At 39.4% G+C, this 14,373-nt stretch overlaps 1 protein-coding gene across 2 annotated transcripts in view; it reads right to left on the bottom strand.

Moving 5' to 3' along the window:
- DCAF5 (DDB1 and CUL4 associated factor 5) overlaps nucleotides 1-14,373 on the bottom strand; it is a 68,261-nt gene that overhangs the window by 16,844 nt on the left and 37,044 nt on the right. For both annotated transcript variants that reach the window (XM_058026003.1, XM_058026004.1), the window contains exon 7: nucleotides 785-851. In XM_058026003.1, the coding sequence (XP_057881986.1) occupies nucleotides 785-851 (67 nt within the window). The remainder of the gene's footprint in view (nucleotides 1-784; nucleotides 852-14,373) is intronic.

The raw sequence follows: 14,373 nt of genomic DNA on the forward strand, positions 1-14,373 counted from the left end.
GTTTAAAGAGTCAGAGCCACTAAAAATGAAAACACTAGTGCAGTTTTGAAAGTCTTGACTCTTTCAATTAAAACTTAACACCCTTTTAGAAGTGCAGTGATTCAACAGAAGAAAGATGCTGATGTTGTATGGCTTAGAATGCCATATTGCCAAACCCTACACCTAAGCAGACCACATCAAATGAGACACTGACCAACAGTGGCACTCACAATGGGATTGTTATACTGCCCCCACACCCTGGCTTTCCTTTAACATCCCCCTCCTGTACTTCCATACAGAGCTGTGCTGCTGCTGTTTGCTTACCATGTCTGCCCCAGCATGGAAATGGGTCAGAACTTAGTCAAAAGTGGCCCTTTCCACCAGCTGATAGTGCTCCTCCACCCAGAAAGGAAAAAAGCATGATTCCTCTGCATTAGAAATCAGTGGGAAGATTTTGGTATAAGAGGAATGAGAGGGGAGAAGAGGTCAATGCACTGGAGCTGTTAGGAGCACCCTGTGGACCCAGCACCATTTTATGCTGTAAGCTTTATTATGGGAGGAATGATCATTACATGAGAAGGGAAAAAAACAGAAAATCGTTATGAGAAAACATTCAAATGGCATTGACCACTGTTATCCAGACATTGGATCAGGCATTTGTAAACTCTCCCTATCCAGCTTTCCTCAGAGTTGCTCTAGATTCACAATGTGAGAACAGCAATTATTTTGAAATACCAGTTTAGTATTTGTCAGACACCTGCCCCTCCACTCTTCCTTCCTCATCTAAAACAACATCAACACTTACCTGCTTCTGGATCTGGAGGAATTCTCCACATATACAAATTGAAGTCATCAGAGCCCGAAAGGATGTACTGTTAAGAATAAAAATAAAAGCAGTTTACAACAAAGTATCACCTAAATGATGCTATTTTACACTTGATCTACTTCCTCTAAACCAAAAGTGAGAAAAAAGAATAATTTGCATAATTCTTTGCACCTCATTGATCAGTTTACATTTAAATGGGGATGAAGTACCAGCATAAAGATGTTGTCTGCATAAATTGACCAAAATTGAAAAGCATACTTCTTATATCTAATACCTACTGCCCAAAGTGTATGTTTGCTTTGCTAAATAATGCTATGAATTTTGGTTAGCTTTAATATAAGCATGTCTATGTCCAGATCACACCATCTATTTTTTCAACCTGCAACTCTGGTCTTTTTTTGAAGCCTTTCATAGTTTTTTTCCTCATCTCCTGAACTACCAAGGAAAACTCCATCAAACACCTACCTAAGAAGAGAGCTGCCATTTCCATTACACACAAGCATGTCCATTACTCATTAATCCAGACATGTCTACCAAGACAATCAAAACTCAGTCACTGAAAACAATCTTGAACACCAAACAAAAAACAAAGCTAAACATTCACTGTCAGCAAGACTCAAGTGGTTTAAAGCCGTGGCCCTCCGCCCCATTTATCACACTATTTATTTTTTTCCTGGTCATAGTTACTCTGAAGAGATGGAAGGCTGCCCTTTTTTGGCAATACACAAATGATTAACAATGTCTTTATTGTGCAGAACTTTAGGCAATATGCAATTTAAAGTAGCTTAATATACTACAAGCAGGCACTGGAATGACAGGTGACATTTGACGTGGCAAAAAGCTTACGCCTCTCAGCTCTGAGAGGCCACAAACTGTGCCTTGTCTCCAAACACTTATTCTCCCATAAATGAGAGGGAGTACAGTTTATTTCTCTCCCAAATTAGAGATTAAATGACACACAGTGGAACCAATGGCAGATTCCAATTCCAGTTATACTGGTGTAGACCGTGTAAATAAATCTCTATTTCTCCACTAATGTTAGGCTGCAGTTTAATCAATACAGCCAAGAAGCTGGGTTTTTCATTTTATTATTATTAGGTAAGGGGAAAGGGAGAAAAATATAATAAAGAAATAGACCCAGTTTGTCCCTTTTCTAACCTTTGATGGGAGACAAAGTCTGTTTTGCTTGGCTCAAATATAACTGGTTTCTGCCTTTCATTCTCCGGGGAAACATAAAATCATCAGGCAAAGTAACACCAAGCAGTGAAGAGACAAATTCTGGAATAGCACAGGACTCGGAAGCAAACAATCACAAAATATACACTATCAGAGAAAAAATGGCTATCAATTTGCACATATTCTGTTTGCAAAGCTAATTACACTAGTGCATTGTTTGGATGTTTCCTATCACAAAAAATGCAATAACGAACCACTAAAATCCTTTCTCTGGTTTCCTGCTATCATAATCCAACCATTCTTTTCCCCCTCATCTTTAAGAGTGCAGGATGTGAGTAAGCACTTATGAATGCAATTCTGCTCGTTTTCTGACAGGTAAGAAGGGCTGATCAAACAAAAGCTCCTTTAAAAGCTTGTGCACACTAGTTTAGAATCACTCATAAACCCATACTTTCCAAGCCAGAAAGTTATTTCTGCAAGCCAACATGTTCAAGCACTTAGGCAATTTACCTTCCAAGCTGACCTGACGGTGCCAGGAATATGTGCTTCCCCTTTCATTTGACTGCTCATAAAATGTTAGCCCACAGCAGGCTGAGCTGCTGTGCCAAAACTTCAAGGATTAGGGTTTATATAGGAAACATCCCAGCAATTAGAAAGAAAGCACCTCTAATATGTTTTGTTAAAGAAATGCTACATGGAAAAAAAAAGTCTCATTTGTATAGAAATATTGCCAATTGTTACTATTTATTACCAAATTGTGTTGTTAAAGCAGCAACTAGTTTGCCAAGGACACATGACTAAAAACAGAATTGCAATTACAACACCTGGAAAAGTCAGTATCTTGAATTAATGACCATATTTTTTTTTCTTCTTTTCCCACATATCATAAACTAACAGTGACAGTGTCCCAAAGTGACAGATTTCAGATATCCTGCATGAGGCACACAGGACAGCAAAAACATGTTATGTACATGGCAGGAATGGAGTGTCTGTGAGACCCTTCAAACCTGCTTCCAAAATTATTTGCAGAGGAACAGTCTGTGTGTCCTGTAAGACTCAATGACCAATTGTGCAGGAAATGTCAAGTGTCACTGCTCTCAGAAAGCAATATACTTGATGCACTGACAAGGGTGTAAACAGGAGGACAAGACAAATGATTGTTTCCCTTATTTGGCATTTTTGAAGCCACACCTGGGGTATTGTGTCTGGCTTGGGTCCCCCAGTACAAGAGTGGTATTAACAAGTTGGACAGAGCAGACAAGAGGGCTGCTGCAGCTGAAGGCCTGTGCCCTGCAGGGAAAACGTAAGAGAACTGCTTTTGTTTAGCCAGGAGAAAGGGAAGGGACAGAGTGGACCCCAACAGTTTCCCATTCTTCAAAGGAATACCAAGTGGCCAGGGACAGACTCTCCTCAGAGGCATGCAGCAGTGGGTACTCAGCAATCAGCAGTCACAAGTCACAGCAAGGGAAATTCCAGCTGAGCACAAAGGAACAGCAAGTTCAGGAGCATAACAAACACTGCAACTCAGCCCCAGAGAGATGGTGGAATCTCCACTCCTGCAAATCCAAAATTTACCTGAACAATTCCCTGAGCAGTCAGATCTGAGAAGCAACTAAAGTCAGGTGATCTCCAGAGCTCTCTTCTGTTTTTTTTTTCAAAGAGTGCCAAAATAAAAAGGGAAATAATTGTCTTGGTGGACTAGGCTTGGGCTTTGGGTTACAGGGGGGAGAGGAAGGAGGAGAGGAGAAATGAACAGTGTCAGGAAAATGCCCACCTGAAACCTTTATGCTCCATCATGAAAATACTAATGGCAAGACAGGCCACAGCAACAGGATCTGCAGCTCAGCACATGGACTCACATAAATTAAAGTGATCACAATCTGGGGAACTTAAAGGAAGAAATTGATGAAGCACCTTAAAATGGTTTACAGAATCATAAAAGGGATGAGGCTGGAAGGGACCTTTGGACATCATCTGGTCCAGTCTACCTGCTCAGGCAGGGCCACCTAGGAGCTGATTTCCCAGGACTCATGCATCTCAGGGTGACAGGCCTTTGAAGTATGGACATGCCCCCCTGCCCAGTGAAGGTGCAGCCATGGCAGAGTACCTAACAGCAGGGAAATGCATTCCCACAGAGGTGAAATCAGCTTGACAAGTGAAGACATTGCATTGCCTGAGAGCTCTGGTTATGCCATGAGGGGCAGCAGACATGGCTGCATGGAAGCTGTGCATGTGTATATAGAGAATCAGACCTACAGTGCAGATGAAAGGAGTGCTCTGGCATCCTTCAGCCACGAGGAAACGAGAGAATTAAATCCTTGCAAGCTTCCGAGAGATGGCCCACAGAAGGACTAAAGGCAAAGAGGAGAATAATGCTTCATTTGAGCTGTACACCATAGCTTGCACTACATGGCAGCTAACCCAGGCCAGTTGCAAATTGAAAAAGCTGTAGGTGCTGCAGCACCTTTCACCCAACAGGGCCAAGCGTCAGGAGTGGATTTATTTGTGTTGAGGAGACAGAGTTATTTTCATCAGATTTTCTTGGATGGTTTGTTTACCATCTGCAAGGAATCCCTGTATAGAGAAAGACTACAAGGCAGGAACAGGCAGGGAAGATTAGACATGTCAGTGCTCTGTGCTTGCTTTGAATCAGACAAGCCAAAGGATCCCATGGGGTGGTTTTAATGCCAATATGCATGATTTTTAAAATTCCATTTATTTTTATTAATCATAGGATCATTTAGCTTGGGAAAAACCTTTAACAAGCTACTAGCACCAGTAGGAAAAACAAGAACTCCTGAGTTCCTGTTTTAAGATCCAGGACTGTCCACTTCATTATTTTTTCAAAAATTTTTTAGATTTAGGTTTTTCCTCAAAACAGCTGAGTTTGGTTTGTGATTCAAACCAGACGTAAATATTTTGTAAAAGAGTTAGTAATTTAATATGGATGGGCTTCAGTTACTTTGGAGCAAGCTGATTGCCACTGAGGTACAAAGTAACAGGGACAGGAGGGTCTGATCTTCACTCCACCGAAACACACGGTGAAGAGCCAAGTGCCTTGCTTCTTTTTCTCCTGTGTTATACACAGGCATCAGTGCAGTGGGGTGCAGTGACTGGAACCCCTGGATGTACACAGGTGGTAACAAGGATGTATCTTTCAATTTATTTGAAATGTTTTTGTTTATGGAAGTGTTCTAGATTAAACCCTTATTTTAACTCCCGCAGTATTTTACTTTGGTCTGTTTCAGCAGTATTACATGGCTAGAATTAACCTCTGTGCTTGGAGGCTTTGCTTATGCAGTGGTTATCTTTGATTCAACTGCATATTTACAACATATCTCCCAGAACTTCTTTTTCTCAAATGTTTTTGAAAACAAAATGGTTTTGAGAGGGGGGTTGTTTGTTTTTTGCTCTCCTAATTTTTTTTTTTTTGTTCCTCTAAGTCTATCAGCAGATATGTCTTGTATATTTGTATCAAGAAAATAAAAGTCCTAAAATAATTTTTAAAAAAGGGGTGGAGGGGCCTTTCCTTTACAATTCTTCTACCTGTCTATGACACTAAAGTACTCTGGAGTGAATTAAGAGAAAGCAAAGAGGAATGAATTAAACATCTGCAATGCAATTATGTCCAGTCACATAACAAGCTCAGCTCGGGATCTGAACTGAAAAACTACTTATGGCTTTAATCTTGACACAAAACAGCCACTAGTAAATGCCAAAAGCATTAACTGATAAAGTCATGCACACAAGTTTCATGCTGTAAGCAATGTGCTATGAGTAGTGAACTTTTAATATAAAATTAAATTTTCTTTTGATGGTTAGGTCTGCCAATAATCACCAGAAATTGATCATATTCCACAAAATATCCAAATATTTTGTATCTGCCATTACACTACCACCACTGTAACAGCCAGCATTGTTTTCTGCTCTCTTTCCCTGTAAGAAAACCTTTGGGGTACATGCTTTCCTGCTGTTCTCACAACATAAGATTGAATTCCCAAATACATTTGTCTTTTCCTGTAAGACTAGGTGATATGGGCCTGAAAAGCAGAAAGCAGCTTTTCTGGTTAATACTAAGAGATTGCCAGAAGAACCTCATGACTGCAGCCATTGCAAGAACAATGTGCACATGAAGCTTCAAGGGTGAGCACCCAAGCTGCCAAAGTCACAAACTGCATGACATTTGGAGAACAATCCTCAATTCCAATTAGTACTCTCTGCACAAGATAATTAGAACCTCAGGCCTCTAGAGAGCACAGCTGGACTGATGTTACTGGGACATTTACAGGACCATCTGTGAAAAGTTTTCTTTGATATATTCATTACTAATATAACAATAAACCAATAGTTCACTGCACTAGTTCACAGTTGTAGAATAAGAATTAAGAAAACTAAGAAGTCAGTCCCTATTACTAGAAAAAGAAATAGTTACTATTAAGTTCACCAAACTCTAGTTAATAAGGCTCAAATCCTGAGAGAATGGAGTAGACTTCTGAAAATGAAAGAACAGAAAGGAAAAAAAAAAAGGAGAGCTTGAGGAAGGGTAGATGAAGGAATGTCATCCTGGATATGGTATGGCTCCACTTTAACTGTGAACAAGGATTTTTGGTCCTGAGGGGATAGATCCCTAGCAGAGTATCTTCTATTCAGTCACTTTAAGAACAAAAGCCCAGATAATCAAATCACAGAGGCAAGCCAGGGGGAGGCAAAAATGTGCATTCACAGAGACAACTAAATAGCTCAGACATCAAGCACTGTCCTCCTTCCACCCTCCCCCCTAAAGACAAACTCAAGCTGAACATAACCTCAAGAACCACTGCAGTGCTAAATTAGGAATCAAACCAGACCCTGCTTGAGGAGCTCAGATGTCTGGGGGGAACAGACCAATATTAAACCCACCTGATTCATTGTCTGTCTTTTTGCTGTTGTATCTGACCAGGACTTCAGAAATCAACACTTAAAATATTTGTGCAAGCACAAGATTAGACAGAAAAAACACTTGCTGTTAATACTGGAATTTTTTTCAAGGACAGAGTCAGCTTCTATGCCTAGCTGTTAGCAACTATGACAGGAAAAGCCTTCCAGATGACTATGAGCTGCTGATTCAGAAGTTTGCCTTAGAAGGAAGAAAACTCTCAGGCATGGTTAGAGTCTGCTCCTGGGAGAAAACACCAATTCAGTCTGGGTTTCAAGTACACATAAAATGCTTAAAATGAAGCACCATCAGGAATCTGAAAGAATTACATTGGACTAGCACTCCCCACTCATTCCACTGTAACTCTTCTCATTTTCTCTCTCCCTAAGGAAATTACAGCAGTTGATATAAATAAATGACGATCTAATCTGCTTCTGTAGTCTAGTAACAGTAGCATTAGCATTGCATTTTGCAGAGTACTACCACTCTAGGGAATTTATTTTTTGTTCATAGCACTGCCAGTTTGAAAGCTTTTAAAATCCCACAAGCTACATTTCCTCAGTGCTACTAAATATGGATTATTTCAATAAAATGTTATCTAAATTGCATCTTATTTTAGTCTCCAACATCCACACTTTCTGCTCCCATAAAATGTCGTATTGCTTATGACCTACATCAGATTTTCGAGCTTTTGGCCCTAGATAAAGGACTAACAGACATGGATAATTTTTTCAAGTCTCTTGAATGGCCCTACTAATGTAGGGGAGAACAAGAAGAATATAGGAGCCTGTCTTAAATGCACAAATCAAAAAGCACTATCACCAAATAATTATATATATGCATGCACAAACAACAGATAAAGGCACAGAAATTATAACCATTTTAAAAGCAAGTACTGCTAAGTTACTAGCAGGAAAATGCTTGTCAGATTTGAATTTCATGCTGCTGTTTATAGCTTTTAAAGAGATTAAACTTCTTAAATCTCAATTCCCACTCACTTGGGCACGTCTGCCCTTTCTTCAGAGGGGCCAATGAAACTTGGTGCAGACAAGATAAGAGCAGACAGAATTTTTCTCGGGGTTTTAGTGAGCTGTCCCTTGGCTTCCTCAAGTAGTGCAAAACCCACATGCTGGGAGAGAAGCACAGAGGCATCCAAGTTTGAAACAGGCTGGTGCTTTGCATATATCCTTTAAGAGACAGGATGCACAGACCTTTATTTTACCTGTAACATAACATAATTAATTGGTGGGGTGAATACTTTTGGTTCTTTTCCTAAGATAACAAATAAAGAATCTGGTTTGGGGCAGTCTGCTAGGCTCAAGTCTTAATTCCTCAAGACTTCACACATCACTTCTGTGGTGGAATATACACTGATAAGCATTGAGGAAAACACAGTTTGACATGAAGCATCACTGAAGTCTGAAAAACATTGTCCAAAATAGACTGGAATTCACAGCAATCAGCTGTGGAAAAGGAATCAATTCACATGAAGAATATAAAAACTGTATTTATCCAAGGAGGAAAGGGTGTATTTATCCAAGGAGGAAAGTTTTCCTAAGTAAACAGGGCTTGTGCCATTTTGTTCTTTGTGACAGCTCTCTGTCTCCAAGAACTTCTAAGCCCAACAGCCAATTTCAAATTTAATAAAGAAGCTGAACACTCTGGAATTATGGATTGTACAGAAATATTCTTTTACAAGAGGGCAGCTGTGACACAGACAGGAGAGAGATACCTTGTAATTAGCCACTGAAAACTAAGCAATACCATAGATACATCTCACTAACTAAACATCAGGAAACCCCAAAGGGTTTAGCCCAACAAAATCCCAGAGTGAACATGACAATCTGCTTCTCATGGAGCTACTTCAAGGGGGATAAGCAAGCTATAAACAAAAAGAAGCAAAGCATAGGAAAGCTGCCCTCATAGACACTGTATACCTGTGTGTGATTTTTATGTGTGTATATATAAATGTATGTGCAAAAAAACCACAACCATGAACACCAGTCTTGTTATATGTTACATTTTGTATGAGAGGTACTTGACAGAACACAACAAAAATTTTTTTACAGCCGATTCTAAACCTTTTGTGGTGTCAAGACTGCTCTACACATCTTATGAAAAAAAAAAGCTTCCCCTGCTATTTTTCCATTTTAAAAAATGACTGATAATTTACAATTTGATCCTAGTTTCATGTTGTCTGCATTTTCTGTAGGTAGAAAACCCACAGGTTTACTTTCCATTCATTTTTATTGTTAGAGTATCTACTAGCCAGATAGGAAACAAGGTAGGGACACAACTATGGAGGAAGAAAAAACATTTTCCTATTCCAAATGAATCAAGAAACAAATAAGCAAGGAAACAACAAGGCAAAACAATTAAGGACAACAGTCAATTAGCCAAGTATTTCCAGGCTGGTACCTTTATGCTGCTGAATCTAGGTGTTGATAAATCTAGGTTTTTAGTATAGAATTCCCACTGAGTACAGCTTGAAAGACTGCTGCAATCATCACTGGCTGGCTTCCCCAGCAGGTCTGTTCCCACCCACATGTCTTCTGCCAACACTGGAACCCCTAACAGCAGTGGTCTGATTCAGTAGCTGCAGCAGTAAAACCTCATACAAATTGTCATGAGTCATTCAATATAGCATTGCCATTTCTGTATTTCAGCCAGATCCTGTAGGGTCAGATGGGTGCCAGCACAGCCCAGGGGAAGCACAGGATGTCCCCTGAAGGGCACACTGCCTTGTTGGTGCCTCAAACTGCAGCCCCAGCCAGAGTGGCTGCCTCCTTGTAGCAGCTCTCATTGTCACCAGCTGGAGATCCTTCTCTCCACAGCAGTTAACCAGGAGATGACAAAACAATGAGCAGTCACCTGTGCAAGCCACTAACCTCTTATTCCCTTCTTTCAAAGAGAAAACCTAAAGTAAGAGGAGACATAACTGTGAAAACTCTCTCTGAGATGTGTTTTGGAGAACTTACAGTTAAGAAAATAATTTGCCTACAAAGTATCTACACACACAACCTTTTATCTTCTACTTGATAATAAATTCTCAGGCACAAATTATAGTTTTTTGGGGTTTTTTTTCCAATATTTAACGATTTCAAAGAAGGCTCACAATACTGTGAAAACAGACATCTTTTTTCACACCAGCCAGGACAGCCTGTACTCTTTACATACTAGCCTGTACTCCTTGAGACTGCTTTTCAAGAGGCTGAAACTGGCACAAAAAAGAGCTTAAAAGTTTTCCATCTCAGCCTGAGAACCAAACAGGTGAGTCCAAAAGGCGTTTTAACAACAGAAGCTTTGTTCCTCAGTAAGAAGCATGCCTATCTCATGAACTGGAAAAAGTAAAGCAGTGAGACACAGCAGACTGGAGAAATACAAATTGCTTCTAGTACATAAATTTCAAAGCCAAAAGTTTGCATTCTCACTCCCTAAATCCCTACTCTTAGAAGCAGCCAACTCTGTGTGGGACACTTTCAAATGCTTACAGAAGCATCATTGAGAATAATCCATCAACATTTTTACAGCTGCCTTTTTGTAATGCAGAAAGGCCATAACAGGAATTTTATTAATGAACAAAAGCAACTTAAAAATCCTTACCGAGGATTTCTATGGCAGGGAAAATACTTCTATTACATTACAAAGAAATCAACACATTTACCTGAGCATATGAGAAGTGCTGCTAACTACGGATCTCCCATGATGTACTATGAGGAACACAAAGCCTGCAAAATTCAAAGTCTCCTGAGTCTTGAGTTCTACTCCACCAGAATTTAATTTCAGTATGGGTCCTTTTGGGTTTATGTATTGCTGTGCAGATGTCGAAAATCCTCCCCCAAGGGCTTGTAGGAACTCAGGAAAGGGAGACAGGAAATGGGGCTGGCAGGATGCACCAGGAATGGGGGAAGAGGCAATCAGAACAAGAATGGCTAAAGAAGACTCATAGCTCCTGCTGTTGAGACCTTGACTCCAAAGAGGCATTTACAGTATAACCCTCCCAATGTCAATAACCAAAAATAATGGGGGAAAATGAATAAGCAATTTCACTGCTAGATAAATCTCATACATGGACTTTATATGTAGGTATTATGGATATAGGTAGAATTTAAACTGCTACTTAGATAAATCAAAAACCAAAATACAGTGTCATCAATAATTATTGGAAGAAACCAAATTTAAGATAGAGTAAGATACCAATTTTCTTTTAATCCAAGCACAGCAACATATTTGCACACTGAATGCTTTTCATATATTAAGAAATGCTGACTGCAATAAGCTACTATTCATTAGGAAGTCTTCCGTGCACAGGAAATTTAAAATGTATTCTCTAAAAGAATAATTCCCTTTCTTCTTGCTAGTTCTTAAACCTAGACATTGATAAGCATTACTTCCTGTGATAAATGACCTTCAAATTAGATGACACAAAGAACACCACTGAAGAAAAGTTCTCTTTCTTTATAAAGGCAATATACAACCATACAAGACCCCCAGCATGTATACAGCTAACCTCCTTTTTGGAAGAGTTACATTCATGAAATAATTCTGTCCTGCAAAAAAAGCTGGCTTGTCCCTAACCAGGGCTATTCAGAACACAAATTTCAGCATAATGAGGGTTGTAATTTTATAGGGAGTTGGAGCAGCCTTGCAGTACCGTGAGCAGTGCATTCCTGAAACTCTCCTATACCAGTGTAATGTCAACAGAAAAGGCTGAGTGGTGATGTAATGTCTGAGGGCATGCCAGAGTCAAGACGCTTTTTGTTTGATTCACAGGGTACAAGTTATTTCTCCCCACCCCCGCCTTTTTAAAACAGGCAATACGCAGTTGATTTTACAGCCACAAGCCTTATACAGCCTCACATTATCTACACAGGGAGAAACAGGAATGAACTGATAGCATTCATCATTGTGACACAGGCAATAATTCTTGAGCAAGAAAACCTTTTGGACTATTTGAGTTTGGAGAGTGGTTGTGTTTTGTGGTTTCTTTCTGGGCCTTTTTTTTTTGCTGTTGCCCATCACTATAGCCCTGAGGCTCCTATACTTAAATACACATTTGGTTGGGTACCCAAAGTCCTGCAATACTTTCTGTATCCTCAGATATAAGCTATTTTCTGTACCAGTCTAGCAATCAAAAATCCTTAGTATTTAATCAGTATTTCCCAAATTCTAATGCTGACAAGAATAATAGAAACTCACCCAGCACTGCGACATGACCAGACAGTCTCACACATTTAATATTTGTATATAATTAAACACTGGCACATACTAAAGTCAGTGGGACTTGAGTGTATAAATAAACTGTTTTTAAAATTGTGGACCTAGATGCCCAGAAGAACGGATAAATTATGTTCTCACACAAATCTCTATAGCCAACAAAGGCAGTGGGAAGCTGAGAGTCATGCTGGATCCATCCAGCCTACCTTACCCTTACTCTCTTTCACAGCTGTATGATTGAAGTGAGCTCCTGGATAATGCAAACACCACATCATTTTGAACCTGTTTATGCCTCAACATCAGAGCTCCTCCTCAAAAAGTAGAAAAATTGGTGTCATGCGAATAGGTCATTACACCAATGACAAGGACAAAAGAAAAAATTCTGAGAGGAGCACACAAAGGTAAGTTTAAATGGGTGCAAATAAAATATCAGCTAAACAATGCCTCTCAAGCTTTGGTAGTTGCAAGAAACAAAAAAAGCATGATGTGGCATTTCTAGGAAAATTGCTCATGTGCGTGTATATATAAATATATATATACAGACACACAGACACTGCTCATGGACTTTGAAATCAGGCTCAGAAGGACTAGGGCTTTTGGAGGCAAACAATAGTTTGCAAGGCCACAAAAAGAAAAAAAAAGCTGTTCATCCTCTAAGATCCCCATCACTTAGCTTGTGCTGCAACCCACAATAACTGCAAGAACTCAAAATCACATAAGCATTTCAGAACGTATTCTTAAAAAAAGAAGAAAACAAAACAAAAACATTGTACTTAACAAGTGAGTCTTTCAGCATTTGGTACCTTAAAGCATTAATGATATACCATTCTTTGCTAAGATGTTTCAATCTACTTGCATCTCAGATGCTCCAGTAAAAGGAGGTGGTATACAGATCACTGCACACCTGATGGTAGCAGACTTCCCTCTCGAGTGACACATCAGGAGCTCTGGCTCCAAGTCCTTTTGAGTACCTATCACAATCTGTGAGCCCCCCCCAAAAAAACAATACTGAGAAAATATTAGAAAGTCTAACCCCATCAACAGACAAACCAATCAAACTGTTCCCCAACTAGTAGTCTGTGTTTTGTTTCTGCAAAGAAATTTCATCATTTTAATACACATACCTTGTCAAAGTAAGAACACTTCTGGTCATTTTGAGAACTTAAGCATTTGGCTTCTTAAGATATAAAGGCAATCTCCAAGAGAACTCTTAAGTTGTGTGCTAGCAGCTCAGAATCTGCTCATTTCTGCCATATCAGAATGCAACCCATTTGGAACAGGATGTTATTTACCTTTACCGTAGATTTTCACCACTGCATTAAAACAAATTTCCAAAGGCAACCCAAAACCAGCAGTTATAGGGTTTTAAACCCTGATGGCCATAATTTACAAGAAAACTTCCTGTGAGCAAACCCTTTGCTATGTACAAACTTGAGAGGAAGATTAGCAAAGGCTACAGTTCTGCGAGGAGCTGAGTGTTACAGAGCTGAAAGGCCATTTCTCCATCTCCCATCGATCTTCTGATCCCTATATCACATCCAAATGCTTGTCAGAACTCTGAGTGTCAGTACAAGTCATTAACCCAGGAAAATAAGTAAATGCTGCTGCCAAGTAAAGAAGTGGTATCAGTGAAAGGTCTTGCATTACCTCTGCTGGACAAGGCCTCCCCCTCTCAGCAGTTCACTTTTTTCCCAATGCAATTGCATTCTAAACAGTGATGAGTTCAGGATAATCCTTTCTTATCAGAATTAAAATATAGTATAGAAATGCAACTTTATGAGACGAATTACCTGTGCAGACAACACATAATAGTTTTTCAACACAGGAGACTCCATTTTTAATTTACTGTGCTCTATAAGAAAGGTACAACCTAACTATTTAAGAAAGCTTAAAGGAGAAAAAATATCAAGTTGGCAGTTTAATAAAGATGAAAAGAAGAATCGAAGACAGAGAAAATCAGAGGTTCAATGTGAAAAAATTGCTAAAGAAGCCTTCCTATCACAAGTGCCACTCACAATTGGAAAGCAACTTGCTTACCCACAAGTCCCTTCAAATGAGCCTTAGCCCACACAAAATTTTGATCCTGAGGAAATACAAGCAAGGTATTCTGTAAAGTTTACTTTTCATGGATCTCAAATGAGAGACACTCTTTATAAATGCTAAGAACAGCAATATTAAAAGGGTGAGGCAACAGGAGCCAGATTAAATTGGATACAGAACTATTAGTTCTTTTGATGAATTCTGATTCACAGGGGTGAAG

This window comes from Melospiza georgiana, chromosome 6, assembly GCF_028018845.1.
Source record: "Melospiza georgiana isolate bMelGeo1 chromosome 6, bMelGeo1.pri, whole genome shotgun sequence".
NCBI classification, from domain to species: Eukaryota; Metazoa; Chordata; class Aves; order Passeriformes; family Passerellidae; genus Melospiza; species Melospiza georgiana.